The following is a 22,673-nucleotide window of genomic DNA, read 5'->3' on the forward strand; positions in this document are numbered from 1 at the left end:
GTTTTGGTATTTTCCTGTTCTTTGAAAACAAGAATTTCAGACTAAAAGAACTTTGCAGTTCAGCCTGAATAAGTAGTAAAGGTTGACAGGGTAACACATTAAAAGAATTCGATATAACAAGCCTTCCCTTCAGTACACAGTGAAGATGGGATGTTGGGGAAGAACACCAGCACATAGATCTGGCCTTTGAGAACATCTAATTTTTTAATTTTTTTTACTGAACCCAAACTTGCATATTTATTACTAAGATTGTGACCATATTAACAACTCTCTGTTAAGATGCTTCACAGAATCACAGAACAGCTGAGGTTGGGAGGGATCTCGCGAGGTCATCTTGTGACCCAAGGCAGTTTGCCCAGGACAATGGCCAGACAGTATCTGAACAACTCCAAGGATTGAGACAACACACACACACACACACACACACACACACACACAGAGGCTCTCTTGGGCAGTCTCTTCCTGTCAGTGCTTGGTTCCTCAGAGTGAAACTATGTTTCCTAATGTTCACAGGGAACCTCTGGTGTTTCAGTTTGTGCCCACTGCTTCTTGCTCTGTCATTAGGCACCACTGAAAAGACCCTGGATGCATATTCTTTTGTGCCCTCCATTCAGGTATTTGTACACAAACAGTGGAGATGCCCCTGAGCCTTCTCTTCGCTGGACTCAACAGTCCTGGTTCTCTCAGCTTGGCCTCAGGAGAGATGTTCCAGACCTTGTAACATCTTAGTGGAGGTCTATTGGTTTAATCAAGCAGGTACAGTGCAATATCTATCCCCTCCTTTGGTCTCTTGACTTCTTTCAGAACTATTTAAACAGTTATTTTTTATCCAGAAATAGCTGGAGCTGACTGCTCTAAAAAAAATTAGGATATAACTTTGAAATAATTTCTCCGCTGTATTACTTGCTGCTGCAATTGCTACAAATATAATTAAGACGAGAATTAGTACCATAACCTTGTCTATCTCCAAGTAACAGGAGATCTGTTACCAGCATAAACAGATTCATGTGGTATTGCTGAATGGGCAGTCACTGACTTCAGTGAACGCACTGATGTAACTGCTGGTTGCTAACTGCCATAAAAATTGCTGATGAGGATCTTGAAATTATGGAGATTGTCTTCTTGAGGGCACAAAACAGAGGGAAGTACATCACACCAGTATTCTGTTGGGTTACAGAAGACTACCAGTATCTGATAGTATTTCTATTCATCCTGTCTCATGCAGACTCTTTAATGAAACAAAAACGAAATATGAGAACTCGAGATTTATATGACTCTGTTCCTACAGGGACAATGAGAAGAGTTTAAAGTCAAAGTTTTGTTCTGCATTGCAGTACTAAGGATAAAATGATAGAAACCACAAAATTTCTTAAAAATAAATTTAATTTTATCCATTAGAAATATCCCCAATAAGTCCACCTTTCCACAAAGGCTTAGATTTTAAACAGAGTTCACATTTTTAAAATTAATAAACAGCTAAATAACTGCAGTATTAGCTTCAGATTCTGATGACTGAATAAGAAAGCAAGTCAGTATCAGGTAATCAGGAAGGAATAAAAATGTTTTATACTGTCAGTTAATTTTTAGATCACTGATACAAGCATAAAACTTAACTTCAGAGTCAAACTAAATGGACCGAATATATGAAATCAGCACGTGATCTTCAATAGTTCTACAGATGCCAGCAGTATCTTAATGACTTCTGCACTGTATTCTAAGGTAAGTCAAGCCAACTGCCATATGAAACAAATAATAAATGCTGTTTACTTTATATGGGCCTTTATATGGGCCTGTCCAGTTTCCTGATACACAGAAAAATTCATCATTGTAAACAAGCCTTCTAATACAATCCAAGAAAAAAAAAATTGTTCACTTTATGGTTCACACTTTCAAATGCAAGATTACTATTGGTTTATTACGCTCACAGGAAGCAGGCTTATACCTGGACCTTTTTGCTTAATTTTTTTTAATTAGGATGCCATTTTACGGATCATGTAGTTCAGGATGCCGCCGTTGTGGAAGTAAGCGAGCTCCACATCAGTGTCAAATCTCATGATGGCCTGAAAGGTTTTCCCAGTATCCAGCTGTTGGGGTTAAAGAAAGTCAATCAAGCAGCAGAACTTTCCACATGTTATTTGACACCATAGTAAAATAAGGACCAGTAGGATAGATTTGTCATCTTAAAAAATTGTGATAGAAAGCTAAAGTGAACAGGTACCAGTACTGTTTTTCACACTAGCCTACAGGTAGCTGCTGAAGAGGAAAGTGGTATTGAACAAACCGTACTAAACACGGTATGGAGTCTCATTTCATTTCCTGCCTCATTTATAACTGAGATAGAAGAATTTATAGTGGGTTTTGAGAGACTGGTCCAAAACACAGGATGGCTTTGTGTTAAATAAAACAATTGGAGCATCCTGCTCTTATATTCCATCATAGCAAGTCATAAAATCATAGAATGGTTTGGCAGTAAGGACGACCTCTAACCCTCCCTGCCATGGGCCGGGAACTTTCCACTAGATAAGGTTGCGAAAAAACTTGAACCCTTCCAGAGAGAAGGAATCCACAACTTCTCTGGGCAGTGGTTTCAGGGCCTTATATGTAATTATTTGTGTATCTACTCTAATTCTATCCTCTTTCAGTTTAATTCCTATTAGAATGACTTTTTTCATATTCTCCACCATCTCAATTCTCTCTTTCTCAAGTGAGAAAAGCTGGCCCTTTCTCAAGTGAGAAAAGCTGACTGCCCCATATGACAGCATACTTTTTGAAGAGACAATTCACTTCGGGTGAAATTCCAGTGATTCAGAAAATTCAGCTCTTAGGTGTCTCATACCTTAATCTGGATGTTCATCTGTGGTTTCAGTTTTTCAGGAATGATAATCGTGTAACGCTCCCGTCCAGTGAGTCCCAAAGTCCCTGCATCCTCTCCAGGTAAATACTGCAGAGGAATCACTCCCATCCCTACTAGGTTGCTTCGATGAATTCTCTCATAGCTTTCAGCAAGCACAGCTTTGACACCCTGGGAAACACACAACAGGTTTAATTATCTTCATGGTTCAGGACAGCCTTTCTGTACTCACAAGAAGAAAATTCTTTTGTGGTCCCCTCCATTTTATTTACCAGCTATTGGTAGGGTCAGCAGCTCTGTCTGACAGCAAACTGTCCAGATGACTTGATTATACATTAATTTTCAAACATCTTTAGAAGCACCTGACTATCAAAAAAAGTCACAAATGCTTTCTCAGGAATCCTGCATACTACTCTAACATGTCTTAAGTAGAGCACCAGTAGTTATTTCCATACCTCTTCCTAACTCAGTGTTGCCCTCCTATGCTACAAGCTTCAGGGTGCAGTTACAGTAGTTTCTAAAATTTTACTTGTTAATAGAGTTAAAACAAAAAACCATCATCAGAAAAAAACTCCAAAAACTTAAATGAACTTATACACCAACTCTCATAAAACTTTTTCTAATAATACACACAAATTCCATACCAAGAAAGCTTGAATCAGAGTTTGGGCTGGTAAACAGTATAGGACTGGACAACAAAGAAAGAAAGAAAGAGATATTTCACTGTATGTGGATCTCTATTAGGCTCCCATGGTGAAGCCATGCTACATTTCTTTTTCAGTGATCCTACTTTTCTCTTACACTTTCTAGCTTCTCTGCTAAGTGAGCTTAAGGAGGCAGCTGAAAGCAGACCTGTGGTTTATGGGCTTATGGGAAGCAGAAGTAAAGAAACTGGCCTTTCTGGTGTGGGCTTGTGGATTTCTAGCTGAAGATCAGTCAAGCCTTTCAGTATGAACAAGTTCTATTAACACTTAAATAGGTTTTGCAACTCTGCTGCGGCTCTTGGAGGCAGCTGAGATTTCAAAATAGCTCTTGCTACCTAAAGTGAGAATGAGCTACACAGGTTGTTGGTCATAAACGAGTCTTCCTGACAAATTAATGCACTTTCAAGTACTGTCTTCCTTTTAGTTTACTGTAGCCACTCACCAAGAGGAATGGTCCTTTAGCTGCCCAGTCTCTGGAACTTCCTGCTCCATATTCCTTCCCAGCCAGTACAATCAGAGGATGGCCAGCCTGCTTGTATCTTTCTGCAGCATCAAACACGTCCAGCTGGAATAAACACAGCAAACACCTCATAAACTTTTTGAGGGTGGAAGCACAGTTCCAGAGAGAAGAGGAAAAAAGTGTCCCCACACAAACAGTTGAAGCCCACACCTTCCAACAAGCAGCAGTCTAAAGGATATTAACCACACCCCACTTCATGGCTTCTAGTCTGATCTCACTCCCTACACGAACCTGCACCTTCCCCTGCTGCTACTACAGAGGATACCCTCCACTGACATGCCCCAAAGCACTGTATTACGTGAGTATGTCCCCTCAATTAGCTTCAGTGAAAAGCACTGGAGTAAACGACCTAAGCCGTAGGAAGAAAAGCCAGCACTAACACTCTATTGTCCGTGAGCCCCAGTTTAGAGCAGCATGTGTACTTACGATTTCCCCAGAAGGGAAATGGATAGTCTGAGGTCCTTGTTTATCAATAAATTTGTTGACCAAGCGAATGTTTGCAAATGTCCCTCTGGCCATGACAGCATCATTCCCTCTGCGGGAGCCATAAGAATTGAACTCTCGGGGAGTCAGGCTATTAAAGGAAAAGAAGAATGGAAACAGTGTTGTTTTTAGACTAAAGCACTCTTGTGCTTCAAAAAACACAAAGTAATGAACTGGTGTTTCTAAAGCAGGTATGTACAAAGTTCCCAGCTTCGCAATTAGCTAATTGCTAAACTTCTACTTTTGAGATGTTTTGAAGGAAGGGAAAAATAATTAAAACACAGCTACAGTTTGGTCATAAAATGGAGTTTCCATGGTATTCTCAATCCTTGCCCTAGAGAACAGGATCTAGTAGTGATGCAAGGGTATAATTCATATTAAGTCAAAAGAGGCAGCACAATTCTTTTAATACCTGGCTACTGAAAACTGTCCTTGTTATTTACATTACTACAGCATCTTTTATGTCAGTGCTGTTCCTCAAAACATCACTAAGGCTGTAAAAAGTGCTAACCAGAGAATAAAAGCATTATATTACCAGGTAAACTTGGTAAGTCCTATAAGTTGAACCCCAAGCACTAAACTGACAGACTGGCCATAGGAAAAGACCAACATTTTACAGGAGTTTGGACCCTAGCCACAACAGATCTGCCACTTTTTGCAGCTGAACGGAAACCTAAACTTTGGGATGTTCTCTAGTTCCTAAGAGCCTTGATCTATGAAATAGTTGCACATGATAGAAATTAATATAAAACTAGTTTTTGGAACTAAGGACCATGGTCCTTTTGCTTTGATAGGGACACAAATCCCAATTCCCTTAGTTATGAATAGATGTACTGCAAAAATCAGTATGAACGTTTTCTTCTTCCCCTCTCACAGCTCTACAGCGCTAACAGATTCACACGCGCTATTCGTTCTTACACCTGGTGAGAACTGCTGAAGTAGTAGAAAGAGAAATGTTTTTCCTTCTCAGTTTACGTGTTCTCTGGGCAGCTGTCAAGGTATACAGGGGCATGTGAACAGACAGAAGATACGTGTGCCTGTAGCATGGTATAGTAGTTGTGGTTTGCTTCCTCTTCCCAATTCATAACAAGAGCAAGAACTAGAGCTTACCCTCTGCTGGTCAAATAACGGGCTGCAGGACTATTTCTGGCTATGTTCCCAGCTGGAGATATGTGGTCAGTTGTCACAGAATCCCCAAAACTCAACAGGACATAAGCACTTTCTATTGTTTTCGGGGTCTGAAGAGTCAAAGTCTAAGGCATCATAAATACAAACAAAATAATTATTTTATATGAAAAATTATTACCTTTCTTAAAAAGTGCGAATTGCAAAATAAAGTCTCCCTTGTACAAGCTGGGAGAAGGGAAAACCCAACCCTATTAAAAATGTTTCTGTTCTTGAACAAAATATGATGCTCTGTCTGCCTGTTAGCAGCCAGACATGAAGAAAGCAGGTGAGGTAAGAAAACTAGCTGAGGCTTCCTGTGATACATGCATGAAAATCCAGGGTTCCTAGACATTTGCATGCATTAAAATCTACATTTTCTTTTTAAACCTGAAATAGCAGTCCGAACACTGAACTATTTGGTGCAAAATGCAAACAGGCAGAATTGTGTGTTTTGTTTCCCGTTCCTGTTCTTCACTTGCTCTGTGACCATTTAAACGTATTTCAACTTAAAAGGTAAAGGGGACTTTTCAAAAGCCCTGAATTGACAGGGAATCCTTACAATTTTCAGATTCACTCATGCCTTTGTATTAAAATGAACACAATATTGCAATTCTAACATCTAAGAGCCAAAGCCTTGATAAGTTATGACAGATGCTCTCAGACCCCTTGTCTTCGCTTCACCTTTAAAATTAGTCAAGGTCACTTTGGCTTGATTCGAAGGGAAAACATGTACATACCAGACCATCAAAGAAAGGAGGAGACTTGATATAGGTAGACTTGGGATTCCAAGTATACAGTTTATCTGAAGGAGCATCTAAGGCATTCCAAGATTTGTTTACTGTCTGAAAAACAAAATCCTCCCATTGACTTTTAAGTTTTCAGAAACAACATAATTACTTCAGACTCCAGTTAAATTACAAATTTGACTTCAGCAAAAGCCTTGTCTATTTCTTCAAGTACTTTGGAAAATAATATAACAATACACACTATGGTTGGGTGTTTTTTTTAATTATTCTATCTATTAAAAGAGGAAAACCCTCACTTCATTAGAAAATATGTTCATCCTGTTTTCTGACAATAACCTGTATTACGTACACAGATAACACTTTATAACTCTTTAGTGTATTTATCAGTAATCTTAAGAAGCTTCTCTAACATGTAAACCTCAAGAATATTTTGTTTAAACACTCAAAGAAGACTTGCAGGAAGACATTACCAAGTACGACATTTTCTGCTGGTGTGCACACTATTAGTCAATGCAAATTAATTTTATGTCAGCTGAAAAAAATCAAATATCTGTGAAGCTGGAATATCTCACTTTCTAATAACAGCCTGGGATTACTGTTTAAAACACATCATCTACATGTTACAGTAAAAAATCATAAGGAGCAATTTTCAGAACATGACTGTCTGCAAGAATTAATTAGAAGACTTTTTTAAAAAAAACTCATTTGAATATTTGCTAGAACAGAAGCAACAGCAATAGAAGTAAAAGGTTCATTTCATTATCAAGACCACCTTACTTAACACTTCAGAATAGCACAGTACATCAATCAAATTACTGCTCAGATGATTAATTCACCTCTATTTTTTGGTAGACTTCCTTGAACATCCCAGGAATAACAAACTGACGCTCAACAGCCTGAATTTCGTTTCTTGTTGGCCAGATATCTTTCAGGAAAATCTTCTTCCCCGAAGCATTTATTCCTGTAGAAAATGGTATTGTCACGTTTGTTCCATAAATTTTCCATTACGAAGAAAGAAAAGTTCATCATTGTGTCTCTAGCTATGTGTTCCTCTTAACACTCATGAGACACACTTTATTTTACCTACAGTAGTTTGACAGAAATGTGTGTCATAAACTTGATAATGCCTGTACATAACCCTTATTCTGTGACTTCCAATGGTGTTCCAGAATAATTTATAGAATAATTTTTGTAGGAAAGGATCTTTGAAGGTTGTCTAGCTGAAATTCCTGCTCAAGGAAAGTCTACTAAATCAGGTTATTTATAAAAACTAAGTTAGGTTGCTATCACCCGGATATAGCCAAAAACATGCCCCAGTGGAATTAGAATATTGCTCAGGCTTGGCTTCTTGCTTTCTCCATCCTACAGACTCCTTGTTGCTCTGCTTCTTAGCAACTGCATGTTTTGTCTCCCAGAGATACTCGGTACTTCGAAGCACTTCACTACGACAAATGCTTCTGAAGAGCTTAATTTCAAACGGTTTAGTTTGTAAGCTGTCAAAAGAAGAATCCTGACACTGTCTTACCTAAAGGCTCTGTCTCAAAATCAATCCGGATGGTCCCTGCAATTGCATAGGCTATAACCAGTGGTGGGGAGGCCAGGTAGTTAGCACGGGTGTTGGGGTGGACACGCCCTTCGAAATTCCTGTTGCCAGACAACACCCCCACTGCCACGAGGTCACCCTGTAAGAGAGAGTGTGAGACAAAGACAGCTGAGATGCCTGCAGAATCCACACACACAGCAAGTCTGCAGAGCCTCACTGCACTGCAACAGCAATGTCTGGACAGTTACAGATCTGTCTCCTTCCAGACAGTCACAAAACATTTCCCACCGAAAAAAGAATATAGACTGAATTGACTTCACACAGAGTTGAGAAGAGTCAGTGCACAGTATAGCACAGCTCAGAACAGCACACAACAGAGAGCAGCTTACCTAGACAAGCTGTACAGGGAAAACTGCATACCTGTGTAATGGCCTCAACAACAGACTCGGGTAGGGGTCCACTATTGCCAATACACGTCATACAGCCATAACCCACCACATCAAACCTAGAAAGAGCACAAAAGTCATCAGTGAACAGAAAGATATTTTGGAGCAAGACATTTAACCATTTAGCACGTGTTTATGGTTACTTTCAGATGCACTGCTTCAACAAATCATTTGCTGCTGAAAACAGTATTTTTGAGGATGTCCTCTACTTTTGTCACCACAGTGACTGTCCATGCACAAAGAATGCAGCAAGAGGAACAGCAATATAATGTAAGTTATACTATTTCAAAACAATTAGTCTGGAAAATAACCCATTTTCCTGCTTAAGAACTTAAGTCTTCAAGAAGATACAGCAGGCCTTCTTCCTCATTGGTACAAAGCCAGCCAGCACAACAGCAATGCATTAACTCAGGCAGGATCACACCATAAAGTACCTGCAATATCTTCTAAGTTGCACAGAGAAATAGTTATTTTATTGCATTACTTGTTCACAATGCTTTTAGTGAAGCAGCCACAAGACAACAGTAAGAAAAACACTCCTACCCTAGTTGGGAAAGGTAACTCATAACTCCACTCTCCCGCAGATAGTAAGTGACGACTCCACTTCCTGGGGACAGGCTAGTTTTAATGTACGGCTTCACTGTCAAACCAGCTTCAACAGCTTTCTTGGCAAGCAGTCCTGAAAAACACAAAGGACAGTTGCAGTTTTTCCTGGAAGTGAGACAGTTTGGCGAATCATCAGGTCAGGTTAAGAGAAGTACCGTTAAATGACTGGGAACAGAAAAGGCAGCATTTCCAGCAATGAAAGGGTACAGCAAGCCAACAGCAGCACTATTCTCTAATAACCAGTCAGAGCTCAAGAGCTCTGTTGAACTGTAGATCCAGACTGCAATTTCTGTTCCACTAGGTTGCTGGAAGTTGTATTAAACAAAATGCACTCACACTAGGGCAGCATGTAGACATTCAAAACTCAGAACGTTCTTTGTTAGACAAGTGTCTCAAAAAAATGCAATGAAGAATTATTAAGTTCCCACTTACCGTGATCTAGTAACCCAGTGCTGAAATAACCGCTACCACAAGACTTGATGCTCTCAGAAGCAGAAGGCTATGAGAGCACCAGCTCTGGCCCTTCACACAAACTAGCTGTCTCACAATCTACAGCCTGTTGCAAAAGTGCTGATTGACCATTCCCAGATTTGTAACACACATAGAGACGTTTTAGTGGAGCATGTTAGAAGAAACACATTCATCCCAAATTCCTTCCTTTGAAACAAATTGTCCATTGATGAATGTTCAGCAAACTAGTCCACTCCAACCCTTTTCCAGGATGAACATAAAAGAAGCAGCAGATATGCAAACTATGCAAAACTTCACATTCCCATGCTGCATTCTCTCTCACACACATTACATATATTTAGATAAAGTATACATCAGCTCTGCTTTGATCCATCATGATCTCCAACAGGAAGTTGTCATCAAATTCATTTGTCTTTGCCAGGTGTTTGGCAGCTCTGTTAGACGTGACCTGGAGATCTCCACTTTACAGTGTTGAGTGAAATGGCCTACACACACGAATTTAAAGAAGCAGCCCTATTCCTGAAATTGCTGAGGCTCCTTAGTTACCAAAGGGAGCTGCGGAAACTGGAGCCCTTGGATATTTTTGAGAATGTGACCATGAACAAGTGATCATCATAGGACCTGAGAGATTGACAGCCTGTCTGCAAGTGCTGGCTTTTGTTTTCTTGCTCATACCAGGTCTGAAAATAAGGCAAAGTCAAACTCTAAAAATTGGTAAGGGAATGCCAGACCTTAAATTGCTTTGAGCAACCTTAATTCACCACCTTGTAAAGTCAGATTAGGCTGTCAAGGCCCTTACACCATACACTACTATCCCCACAGACACACAGTCCCTGATTATAGGGGATGGGATATACAGTGCACAGGATATACAGTGGTAGTTTGAAACAGCTACTCCTATCTTAAATTTTTTTAGCTTGGTTACTTACTGTGGGAACACTGTACGCTTTATCTGCTTTCATTTCAAACTTCACCTTGAAAACTAAATTATCATGTTTCTTGTGGGTTTATCTTGGAGATTCTGAGTTCAGAGACTGACAGAATTACTTTTTCTGTCCTTGCCAGTATCAAAAATTAAGTGCTGCTGTACAGAAAGGCAGCAAAGGAAAGAGTATCCACTAAATCTGAGTGCAAGATCATGAAGACTACATTCTTCAGGCTGCTGTGCATTTAATAATGCACTCAAAGTACCAACTTCCCATGTATCTGCGGAGCATTCTACACTTTAAACCCACAGAACTATTAAGCCAAGCTGACTGAAAGATCAGCATGCCTGCTGTCTCAGAGAGGGTTAAAAATACATGCCATTAACCTGGGAGCCAAATACTTGAGGAAACTATCCTAAACAGGTGGCAAAACCGAAGCATGCACCCACTTAGAACTAAGGGAATGGGGCAGCACACATTAGGAATGCGAAATTTTCTGCACAGACTAGCCAAGTTAAAAATGAGAAACCTCCTGACCAGAAATTTAATACAACCAAGTCAGACTAACTCTTCTGCAGTGGGGCATACAAATTCCACCTTTAACCACTTTGTGGATGCAGTAAAGGTGTAAACTGAAAATGACTGAAAGATGGCCATCCCTGAGAACATAATCTTCCTCCTCTACTCACCCCCAACATGCCCTCAGACTCTTGTTGCAACAACTATATAGGGCAACCTCTAGCTAAGTGTATGTTTTGTACTCTGCTGACAGATCACAGCACCCTCAGACTTAAACCCATAGATTGTTCTTCACTGTCCCTCTTCTTGCAGCTTTGACCTTCAACAGCCTCTTCTCTGCTCTATATAACAGCTTCTGTGCATTTGAAAAAGTGTCAGAAGTGTTGGTTAATTAAATTCCATCTTGCCCTATATAGAAGACAGTGCAAGAAAAACACATTTTCATCAACCTACATTTCTAGCTACCATTTCCATAAGTCCTTCTGCTACCCTTAGAAACTAGGGTCACTTTCAGCACTCCAAATGACAAAACCAGCACTGTTTTTGTGCTAGAATGTAGAATTACATCAGCATTGCCATTGTCTTTAGCCACAGAGTACACAGCCAGAGCCATAGAGAACTTACTGCACATTAGGCAAATAAACTTACCTGCACCCAACATAACTGAGGGGTTACTGGTGTTTGTACAGCTTGTAATGGCAGCAATCACTACTGAACCATGAGTAAGCTCGAAGTCACGGCCCTCAAAATTAAATTTGACTATGCTGTTGTGTCGGTCTGGGGCAATTTGGAATCCCTTAAATCCTTGCTGCAGGAGGAGAAAATAACCAAAAGGATGTGGTTAACATAAATATTTTGACTAAAAATTAGTATAAGCTGGTTTTTTCACCAATGAGAAGCATCTGTCAGTTACACTCATGCTTGCACTTTTAGGTCTGGTGGGGAAGACTTGTATCTCTGGTCAACCAAAGCGGTGGACAAAAATAATGTTTTCAGAAGTTTATCCTACTCTCTGGTTACTCATAAAGGAGGCAACCTTGAAAGCAAAATCTGTGTTTTCTTCCTGCATGAATATATCCTTCTCCAGATTGCTCAGGAGCTTCTTGCTCCTGTATGTTCCAGACTTCTGATCACATATAGTGTTAATACACAAGCTAGTCCTGACATTTTAGCCATAACACATAAGAATTTTAAGCCATGGTTATCAAACAGCTCAAACTTATGCCAGGAGCTGATTTCAGAGCCAAAAGCCCAACAGTTGGGAAAAAAAGAGCAAGAAGGCACTGTTCATGCCATGAAAAATACATTTAGAGATCTGAAAGGTCATTTAATGCAATTTGGAAAATGTAAAAAAACAGTAACTATTGGGAATTGCTGCAGTTTAGGTTTCTTGAATTAAATCACTAGAGTTCTGTACTGCCTTTTAGAAGGATGGTTACTGTACTAGGTAAGGATCCAAACTGATTTACAAAAGTATCTGGCAATATTACTTTAAAAATAAATCTTGCTCTTCTTCCAATAACCACTTTTGACTGGATGATGCAGAGTGAAGACATCATTTTCTGTCTTTACCACCAACATCCAAGAGTCACAAGGACACATGTAGTTTTGATCTGCTAAATAGATTCAATACTTAGAGCAAAACTACACTGTGAATCTCAGGGCATAACCTGCATGGAAAGCTGTGTAGTTAGCTCAGAGCTCAGTGCATTAGGTACTTCGTCTTCTCTATTAACAACCCCCCATCACAGCTAATTCAGAAATCTCTAGTGTATGTCCCAACCATGTTAGACAATGAGGTCAGAAAGAACTAGTACTAGAACACTATCATGCAAGAGAAGCAAACCCCCAATTTTAAACTACCCATTGCTTGCTGTCATCTCTGAAAATGCATTCAAACATCCTCATTTTCCAGCTTTTCAATAGGCAAACAAATAATGCACAAGTTAAGCCCAGAATGTAGTTCCTGAACACCAGAGAGCTTTCAGAAGCACACATTAATTTGTGTGCTCAAATGTCCCCAGTCTCTACCTTGGCCCCCAGACAAGTCTCAAAGTCCTTCTTCATATCTGACACAGCAACTTTGTCCTGAGGTCTTTTTGGTCCACTGCAGCAAGGCACAACAGTCTGGAGATCCAACTCAACAACCTATTCAAACAAGACCAACAGAGAGTGGTTCAGCACTGTGTGGTAAGTTGAAGCCAGTTAAGCCACAGGTATTCTTACCTCTGCTGTTGAACCAATGCTAAGTCTGCACAAATTTAAGTCTATTTGCAGAAATTATCAAAGACACACAAGAAGGGAAAGATCAGAAGAAAAAGAACAGTTCTACTTTTAGACACTGCCAACTCACAGGTATGGCTATCAAAAGTACTACAGTTACTCAAAAACTCAATGTGACCACAGCATCTAAGCAATAAAAATTAATTTTTTAATTCATCCTTTTACATACTAGAGGCAGGGAAAACAATGATATAAAGAAATCCTGGTACTGGCACAAACCAAAGCAGACTATTCATCTATTCCTCACCCATGTTCCAACCTTGATTTTATGGCGTGCTGCATCTTTCCGTATCTACTAAAGTTTTTGAGTAATCATGCAAACCTAAACACAAGGTACAAGATAAAATTTTACTGTAGAGAAAACCAGGAATATTCTTGATTTTCTTGGACACAGGGTAAGATCTTGATTTTCTTGCATAGAAAATGACCTGTGTGTTCTGCAGTTACCCCGCAGAACTTGTAAGTGTCCTGATTCACAGATTAAATTGACTTGCTGAACAGAACAAGAGTAAAACTGCAGCAAGGCTTACACAGAGAACACCCACATAATTTTCATAGCTATACTTGAGTCTGGACAGGACTTCTCAAAACTACTTGGAAAAAATTGCAGAATCTGCACCAGTCTGAGGTCAGTTGAGAGCCATTCTATACCTGTGCCCAAGTTTTCACAGCTGAAGAGCCAGCTGATTCCACTGGTGTCATGGTTTTGCTGGTTCTTAGAAACTAAGCAAGAATTTTTCCCTTCCCCCTGCCCACTTCGTGAAGGGGTTGTTGAATGGGCAGCTAAGTAACACAAAAGAAGTTGCTGGTAAGGCCACATTCCTGGTTGATGGCCCTCAGAATCTTGTCTTTGGAGAGGGGTAAGGAGTTCATTTTTGCTTTTTTTTAACTCTTGTCTCCCGGAAATGGGGCAGGGGAGGAGTTCAGGTTGCTGCTGGAGCTGGAACAAGGTCAGGGTAGGAGCTCTGAGGTGGTTTTGCTCTCAGCTTGGCTGTCAGCTGTGGATTCTGCTTGGATTTTCATCGGAGAGTAACTGTTTCGGGAGGTTTTCTTTTTCCCCTCCTCCGTTCCCATTTTTTTTTTCTTTCTTGGTAGCAGTTCTTGTGCACATCAAAGGGAGAGGGGAAAACTCTACCGCACAATTCGGCCAGCAGAACAGAGTGAGTTCCCATTGGGGAGGACCTTTTTTTTTCCTCTCCCTCCTCTCTCTCCCCTTTCCCAGTGGAGGAGGAGGGAAACCCATTTTTGGTTTCTCCAACACACCCAGGAGGGTGTACCCCTCATGTGGCAACAACCAGTGATCCAACAGTGCCCCCTGCTGACCAGCATGGAACACTGCAGGCTCTGCATCTCCAGTGATCCAGCAGCGCCCCTGGTTAGAATTGCACCAAAGGGCACAATCTGAACTGTTTACCTTTTTCTTTGTTTGTTTATTGGTTTTGTTTTGAAGGGGATTATTTTTGGGTATAGGACTATGGTTTGGTTGTTTTATTTGTTTTCTTTCATTGTTTCTGTCAATACACATATATCCATTAATAAAGGGCTGTTATTTTTCCTCTTTCCACACTTTTTTTCCCCTTAATTGGAGCCTCTTAATTTTGGATTTACAAGTGCTTAGAGGGAGGAGTTTGGGTCTTCCTCATAACTCATCCTCAGCAAAACACCTGTGTCTCATTTCAGCTGAGACAACTGGGCCTTAAGATAAGACAGCTCTGCAGACCAAACCAAGGGATGAAGAGTCTCTCAACTACTTCTTAGTTTCTGTGAAAAATAGACAATTGCCACAATAAAACAGGACAAGACTTAAAGCAAGGAGTCAGAAGGCAGAGCAGTTTCTAACCTGAGTGAAGTCTGGATCCTGAGACGAGTTCTTGAAATCTCTTAGCATTCCCACAGCCTCAAGATACTTTTTTGTGTTCAAAACCTTCTCTTTGTCACGGCCTAAGATGTAACAAAACAAAACAAAAGGCAGATATAGCAAAAACAAAATGCAAGTGAAACAGAGGAACTACCATCTGACAGAACAAGAAAAAATGCATAACAGTCTATTTCACTGTTCACATTGTACATGGACTCTTTGAGAAAAATATTAGAGATTCACTAAAAACAAAGCAATTGAGCAGTCAAGTGACTTTTGCAGAACAAAATCTTAGGTTCCTACTTCTGTCATCTGAACAAGCCAGGTTCAGGCAGGGCTAAGCAGGCATTTAGCTGCCAAACAGTCTAATACCCAGCTGTTCCTAAACATGGAGCAAGACACAGCCTCAATAAAGGAGCATCAGTAAAAAATGAACTGAACCTCAGAAGGCTCCACCTGATTCAATCCCACTGCTGACTATACCGTACAGACCTAGAGGCCCGCTTTCAGATACACTTTTAACTTGTGGTCTCTTCTCATACTCACCAGTTTGTATCAGGTACCCAATGCTAATATCATCCACTGGGAAATAGGCAGCTGTTGCTCCATACTCTGGACACATATTGGCAATGGTGGCACGGTCAGCAATTGACAGCTGGGCTACACCAGGGCCAAAAAACTCCACGAATTTACCCACGACTCCAACTTGGCGAAGGTGCTGTTATAAAAATACAGTGCCTGTGTCATTGTTATGTGTCAAACAAGCTGAGCATGTCTGTTATGAAATTCAGCTTTCGACTTCAGAGCTACCTCTTATGAAGGCTTCTATAGCCATTTGAAACCAGGAAGCTTTTGGTAAACTAAATCATGAAGATAAGGACACAGAGACGTTAAGTTTCAATAATAAGGTACAATGTAAGGATGTACTTTTGTCAGCATGATGTTCTAAGAAGAGGAGAACTGTGTGGGGAATGTTCAGCCAGCAAAGCCAGTAAGATGAGGAAACAGGGAGAACCAACTGCACAAGTACATGAATTGAATTCAAACCCCACACATCTGGATGAAATAATAAAAAAATGTTGGCTTTCCCCATCTGGAGGTCTCTCTAGAGACAGCACCCCATGATGAACTTGTGTACCAGATTTCTGACCTCCAACATCAATGCTGACCCCATAATACTCTTAATTCAGAGACCACGCAGAGAGTGAATAAACATATTATGAGCATATGACAAGTCAAACACCTGCACATCAAAGAAATTAGACTGCAGTGCTTACTATCTGTTTTGTGGGGTGTTTACATTGCCTTATTTTAAGTGGGGACTTCAAAAACAAGTCAAGGTGTTTTTTTTGAGGCAGAGGAGAAAGTACTGTTGTTCAAAAACATTACTGAATTCCAAAATACCCCCACATATGTTTTGTTGGGCTTCTGGAAGACAGATTTGCCTAGCAAATTGTCCTTGCACAGCTGATCCCAACCCACACAGGGTGACAGAGCTTTAAAAAAGTCCAAAATTACTACATGGAAGCACACACGGTTCCTAGGCCTGTGGTACAGCGTCTCTGTTCTACAGAGCATGCATAGCTCTTAGCAGTCATAGAAGAACATCAAAACTTGGTAATTTACCTTGGTAATGGTGAGCACAATGTCAGTGGATGTTACTAGTGGCTGAGGGTTTCCTACCAGCTTATAGCCAACCACCTCAGGAAGCACCATGCTGATCGGCTGCCCCAGCATCACTGCTTCTGCTTCAATGCCACCCACACCTGTATGCAACAGGAGTACACAATGCAACTATTTAGAAAGATAGTAACATGTCAAAGATAAACACATGAAGTCAGTTGCCTGATGAGTATTTTATTTAAGCTGAAAAGAGGAGAGAAAGCAGACAGCCTTAGTCTCCTGCTAAGGGGCAGTCCTCATCTTGCTTCAGTTTCTGCAAGGTTGTGCTTCTTTAATTTCTTTTTTTTTTATATACTTTCATCCTTATTCTTAAGTCATTAGATAGGATACTAGGTAAACCTAAATAACTTACTCTAGGATGATTGGCTTTTATAACAGCAGACGTAAAAGTTTTATTTAATGTCTAAGCATGCAGTGCACAAACCAAGAACCACTGACATAGCATTAAACATGATGTGCTGTGAGTGAAATGTATGCAGACCATGCCAGTTGGTCATCAAACAAAAACTCAAAAGTTATTTTAAAGGAAAGGAAGGTTACTAAAATATACTAACAGAAAAGCTACTTGTTAAGACAGAAATATCTTTCCTTATATCTATTAAGTTTCAACAGGGGTGGAGGATGTGCAGGTGGGAACTTTTGTGTAAGCACACCTTCACTATTAGATGAATGTATTTCAAGCTACTACTTGATTTTGTTAATTTAATTAAGATGTCATAGTCTTATGCAATCTAATAAACCCATGATGTTTACTAGCAATTTAGCATTAAGCAGATATATAACTTTTTGTCCATAGAAAGTCCCTCTTACATTTATCTTCTACTTTCAAATCTCCTTTTTGTTTAGCTTAATTAATTTAATTCATTAAAACCTTTTGTTTAGCTTAATTAATACTGAGCTAAAGCAAACTGCCTGTAATAGTTGCTTATATATGTCAAACCACTACTCCAATCCTTTTTCCCACTTAATCTAAGAATGGTTTTGAAAAATAATTTTCGATTTATTTTATGCAACATAATATACCTATGTTAATATAAAAGATAATTTTATGACAGATCCAATCATGTGACTCCTTTCACTAGACATTGAATCTTTTTTAAACAGTCAAGTTAGTAAACATGACTGACAGGCTATCACAGGTAAGCATGAAGCAAGTTGAGTGTTACCAACCACTAGCAAGAAATGTTGGATCCAAGAGTAAGCACTTAAAGCCCATATCCAAGTTCTGGAGAAAACTAAGGTTGTGAGTCACGCTCTTCCAAGCAGCTATTGGTGCTGCAACATCATCTAAATTATGTCTCCATGTGTATGGTGCAGCCAAATACAGCATAAGAGATGTGTCTAATCCCAAAGCTGCCATGCTTTGGATAGCTTGAACTTGTTTGCATTTGTATTCTGAGCCAGCAGGAACTCCTTCGCCCTTGATATAAAGTCTCAATCAACCAATATTACTACAGTAATATAGGTGGGACATTAAAAACACAAAGTCCTATCATATCATGTGGTACTCAGAACTTCACAAGCCCATTTGTGAGCGAATGCTAGCAAATGCTCTTGAAAAACACAATGTGTTCTGTATTTGTACAATAGCTGTTTCAATAAGCTCCTATCACCACATCACAGGAAAATAAAACCTCAACCAATGTTTTTGCTACCATGTGGGATGACTGCAAATACTTTCATTCCATAGCTACTTATTTATTAAATAATTCAAGCACTGCAGCTCCCCACCACAAGCAAAAATAAACTATTTATATTTACTCCTGTAACAAGCATTCTGTAGAGTACTGGTATGAGAACATACTTCACAGTCCTGTTTTTCACAATGTCCTCCCCGGCCATATTAACTCTCTCAGATTCAATTTGCAGCACCTTCAATCTAAGAGATTAGTATTTGCATTACTTTTTTTGATACATCAACACTTTGAAAGTAGCCAAGTGACTAAGAAACAATTGGATGGTCCATGATGCTTCAATTCCTTTCCTTTATTTAATATTTTCCTTATCTACTTCCTTGTGATTTAAATGCAGAATAGAAAAGAGTATGTAAAAACACCAAACACAAACCCAAAAACACACATAGCAGAAATCATCTGAGGCTGTTATCAGAAAAGGAAGCTTGATCAAAAAGTCTTCAATAACTGTAAGAGACCTTACCAGGTTACTTGCATTTGTGGTTAGTACCACTGTGCCTGGCTGGCACAGGCGTAACTTTTCTTCATAGCTGCCCATTTAGTGCTGTGTTTTAGATTTACAACCATACCAGTGTTGACAACACAGCAAAGTTTTAGCTATTGGTAAGCAGTCTCAGAATATTTTTTTTCTCATTCCATACCTTAGCAAGCAGGTGGGAAAGACATTGGGAGGGCGAGACATTGCGAGGAGCACAGCCAGGACAGCTGACCCAAACTGAACAATGAGATACATCAACACAAACCATCATGCTAAGCATAAAACCTGGGAGGTGGGAACAATTTTTCCAAAGTACCCACTGCCCAGGGACTAGCTGGGCTTTGGTGTGCTGATGGGAGGTGGTGACTGACTGTCCTTGTATCACTTCTTTCATTTCCTTTCCCTACACTCACCCCTCTTCACTTAAACTGTCTTTGTCTCCACCCATCAGTTTTATCTTGCATTTGCCTTTCCAGTTCTCTTTCCCCATCTTGCTAGCAGGAGGAGTGAGGGAGCGATTGATGAGGGCTAACCTGCCAGCCAGAGTCAACTCACCAGGAGCCCAAAAGATATTCCCAATACACTTCTGCACATACCCCAGCCAAGCACTCCCAAGCCATCTATCATGGTGGTGTGTGAGTCAGTGCCCACCACGCTGTCTGGATAGTAGTAGCCATCCTGATCCATCACCACTCTAGCCAAGTACTCCAAGTTCACTTGGTGGATGATCCCAGAGCCTGGCGGAATAATCCTCAAATTTTTAAAGGCCCGAGAGCCCCACTGAAACAAAAGGAACAGGAGTCAAAAATTTTCAATGCACATGAGCACTGGAAGAACTTCCATTCACTGTACTTTTTTCCATGCAAATAAGATTACTTTTTTTCAGTACCTTTAAGAATTCAAATCTTTCTTTGTTCCTTTCAAATTCCAGGTCCTGATTTTTTTGCAAGCTGTCTGGTCTGCAAGTGAAAATAATCAGCTGTCAGAATCAAAAGTACTCGACTGAAATTTATGTTTGGTTAGGTATAACCAAACACTGAAAGAAAAGATTTTTTAGCTAATGTGAATGCTGATCAATCACATCTGTTTAATATCACTGCAGGTAACCAATGAAAAGAACTTAATAAATCTTAGGAGATAATACCCGAACTCTGCTTCAAATGGGAGTGCTAATCTGCATATTACATATGTGGCAGGCCTAAAACTTGTAGCTTGAAAAAAACAACACTACATGATAGAGAAATACAAATTTTCCAATACCTAAATCAGAAGTAATCAGCAAGGCAGTAAGGAAACAAACACAACTGCCCTGCAACTTCTCTTAAAAAGGTTATCATTATGATATGGTGCTGCCTGAAGCCTCCTGCTCCAAAGTATAATTAATAAACTTTTCACTTGAACTTACAAGAGTTTGAAACAATTGTTCACTTTATACATACATGACCCTAGTACAAATAAAATGAGACAAAAACCAATGATTAGCAAAAAAATTATCTATATTAAGTCCTAGATACTACTGATAATATAAAATGAGTTTTATTAAAATAATATAGAAAAAGAATCATAATAGTTGATTTTTGTCCTATGGTAAAGACATAATCAATTCTTGTTCACAAAGAAATACACTGTTTCCCAAATATCTTAAAAAAACAGAGTAATGCAAATTAAAAACAAAAAAGGTTAAGTTTCTAGTTTAATACATTAGTGCTAGAACCCCCATTAACACAGAGATCAGCCTTCAGGTGTTTATTTCTAATTTTGTGTCTCTTTCTAAGCTCCTTAGTGTTAAGATTAAGAAGCAGCACCTCCAGAAAAAATGTTAACGGAAGTTGATTTTTGACAGTTACACAAGTAAAAATTTTTTGGCTTTTTTCTCCTGTCAACTACAAAATGGCAACCATGAGAATTTCTATCTTTACTAGTCTATACTTAAGAAAACTATGAAAAAAGCTGTATTTGAAAACTGACAACATTCTTCTGAGCAACAGGTTTCACAGTACATTTCTGCTCAGAAGTTCAGTTCTTTGATTTCCACCTCCTAGGAATTTTCTTCTTTGCAATGCTATTCAGTGGCCAGCTTCAAAACTCCTTCCTCTGGAGGGCAATAAACACAGTGTATTTTAGGAAGAAGGTAACTGCAGACAAAAAAGGTGGAAGGAAACCATCATATAACATTTAACTGCAGGATCTGATTGGAAGATCAGTTCACTAGGCCCACATTTACGTGCCTTGGAGATTAGGAGGACCTCCATGCAGAGGTCTTGTATTTCACTGGGGGTCTAGTGACTGTAGCGAGCGTTTGAATCTTTGCAGCATGTGAAGGACTGAACAGCGTTATGTTCCTTCCCTGTGCTCACAGGAGACGTGTTAAGCAGCAGCTCAAGCTCTTCTGCTTGGAAGCACTGAAGCAACAAGCAGCTCCTCAGAGCTCGGCCTACAGTAGCTTAGGTCTATTCTTAGAGAAGAAAGGAAGAAAGGAGACATTCGTGTTTGTCCTTTCCAAAAAGCCCTATGGGGTCAAAAAAGTGCATGCAGAAAAAAGGTTATTTCTGAGCAACTAATAATAATGCAGAATTATTGTGGAAAATTACAATCATCACAGGTCTGGATTGAGCCTGTTTCTATTAACACCCTAGTTTTCATTAGTCCAGGCTTCTACTGCTAAGAGATGTCCCCCACAAGCCTCTTCCTGCCACTGGTGGGGCTGAACTTGGGCAACAGCAGTTCTTGTGAGGAGTCCCAGTCTGACCTGCTCTGTGCCTGTTTCCTGTTAATCCCCTCCATAGAAAACTGTTTCTTTACTTGAAAAAGTCAATTGGATGGTTGGATTCAATGATCTTAAAGGTCTTTTCCAACCTTAACGATTCTGTGAGTCTCTGAGAAAAAAGAAAATTCGCCCCCCTAAATCACAGCAACCCATACAACAATATAACTTAAATACTTCTTAAAATCTAAGATGTTGTAGTACAAACACTGAGAATATCACCAGTGGAACTACCTTGATGATCAGTAAGTTTATTTGCTACCACTTAGAAATAAAGAGTAATTTTGTATTCTTACTGCCTGCTAAAATCAACCTGGATGGAGTGATCTATCACTAGATCAGCAGGACAGATGGGATTGATTTTTTCAGGGTCCCCACCAAGTTTCTTCACAGCATCTCGCATCGCAGCAAAGTCAACCACGGCAGGCACCCCACTGAAACAGAGAATAAATAAGCATGGTGAAACAATTTGGAAAAGAGGGGAAAAAAAACCCAAACCAAACATAAGTGAGATCCTCAGATGCAGAACAGACTGTCACATGCAAAGCAAACCACAGCCATATCCTGAGTCTTGGGATCATTTCTCTATGGAAGGGACACTTAGGAAGACAAAGGCAGAAGAGCAAAAGGGACAGAACTGTATCTATATCCTGAGCACTGCAAAAATAAAAAGCTAAACTCAAAATTCATCAAGTAACAGAAGCAGTTCTACATGCTTAGCTGAGAATTTGGAAATTTGTTCCTAGACAGCATTCCTTGGGGACCTTAAACTGGTTTCTCCTCTTTTGCTCTATTTCCCTCTCTCCTTCTCAGTTTAAAAAAGAAGTGGGGAGAGGGAAGACAACAAGGTTATTTCTTTGATTCTTCGCTATGTTTATTTAGCTGATTTTAAGGCAAGAGTCATCTCTTCCAAGTTTTGTAAGGTATGGGA

The 22,673-nt window shown here is 39.7% G+C and overlaps 1 protein-coding gene across 1 annotated transcript in view; it reads right to left on the minus strand.

Moving 5' to 3' along the window:
• Positions 1 to 1,365: 1,365 nt before the first annotated feature.
• ACO1 (aconitase 1) overlaps positions 1,366 to 22,673 on the minus strand; it is a 37,177-nt gene continuing 15,869 nt past the window's right edge. The window contains exons 4-21 of the mRNA XM_027884685.1: positions 22,039 to 22,176; positions 19,868 to 19,937; positions 19,575 to 19,758; positions 16,750 to 16,889; positions 15,670 to 15,841; positions 15,106 to 15,206; positions 13,014 to 13,130; positions 11,631 to 11,790; positions 9,004 to 9,139; positions 8,435 to 8,519; positions 7,997 to 8,153; positions 7,308 to 7,432; positions 6,463 to 6,567; positions 5,669 to 5,811; positions 4,502 to 4,649; positions 3,998 to 4,120; positions 2,837 to 3,022; positions 1,366 to 2,084 (exon numbers count right to left, since the gene is read on the minus strand). Coding sequence (XP_027740486.1) covers positions 1,971 to 2,084; positions 2,837 to 3,022; positions 3,998 to 4,120; positions 4,502 to 4,649; positions 5,669 to 5,811; positions 6,463 to 6,567; positions 7,308 to 7,432; positions 7,997 to 8,153; positions 8,435 to 8,519; positions 9,004 to 9,139; positions 11,631 to 11,790; positions 13,014 to 13,130; positions 15,106 to 15,206; positions 15,670 to 15,841; positions 16,750 to 16,889; positions 19,575 to 19,758; positions 19,868 to 19,937; positions 22,039 to 22,176 — 2,404 coding nt within the window. The 3' untranslated portion in view covers positions 1,366 to 1,970. The remainder of the gene's footprint in view (positions 2,085 to 2,836; positions 3,023 to 3,997; positions 4,121 to 4,501; positions 4,650 to 5,668; positions 5,812 to 6,462; positions 6,568 to 7,307; positions 7,433 to 7,996; positions 8,154 to 8,434; positions 8,520 to 9,003; positions 9,140 to 11,630; positions 11,791 to 13,013; positions 13,131 to 15,105; positions 15,207 to 15,669; positions 15,842 to 16,749; positions 16,890 to 19,574; positions 19,759 to 19,867; positions 19,938 to 22,038; positions 22,177 to 22,673) is intronic.

This window comes from Empidonax traillii, unplaced genomic scaffold (genome assembly GCF_003031625.1).
Source record: "Empidonax traillii isolate 1590-97213 ecotype Southwest subspecies unplaced genomic scaffold, ASM303162v1 scaffold152:size925058, whole genome shotgun sequence".
Classification (NCBI taxonomy): Eukaryota; Metazoa; Chordata; class Aves; order Passeriformes; family Tyrannidae; genus Empidonax; species Empidonax traillii.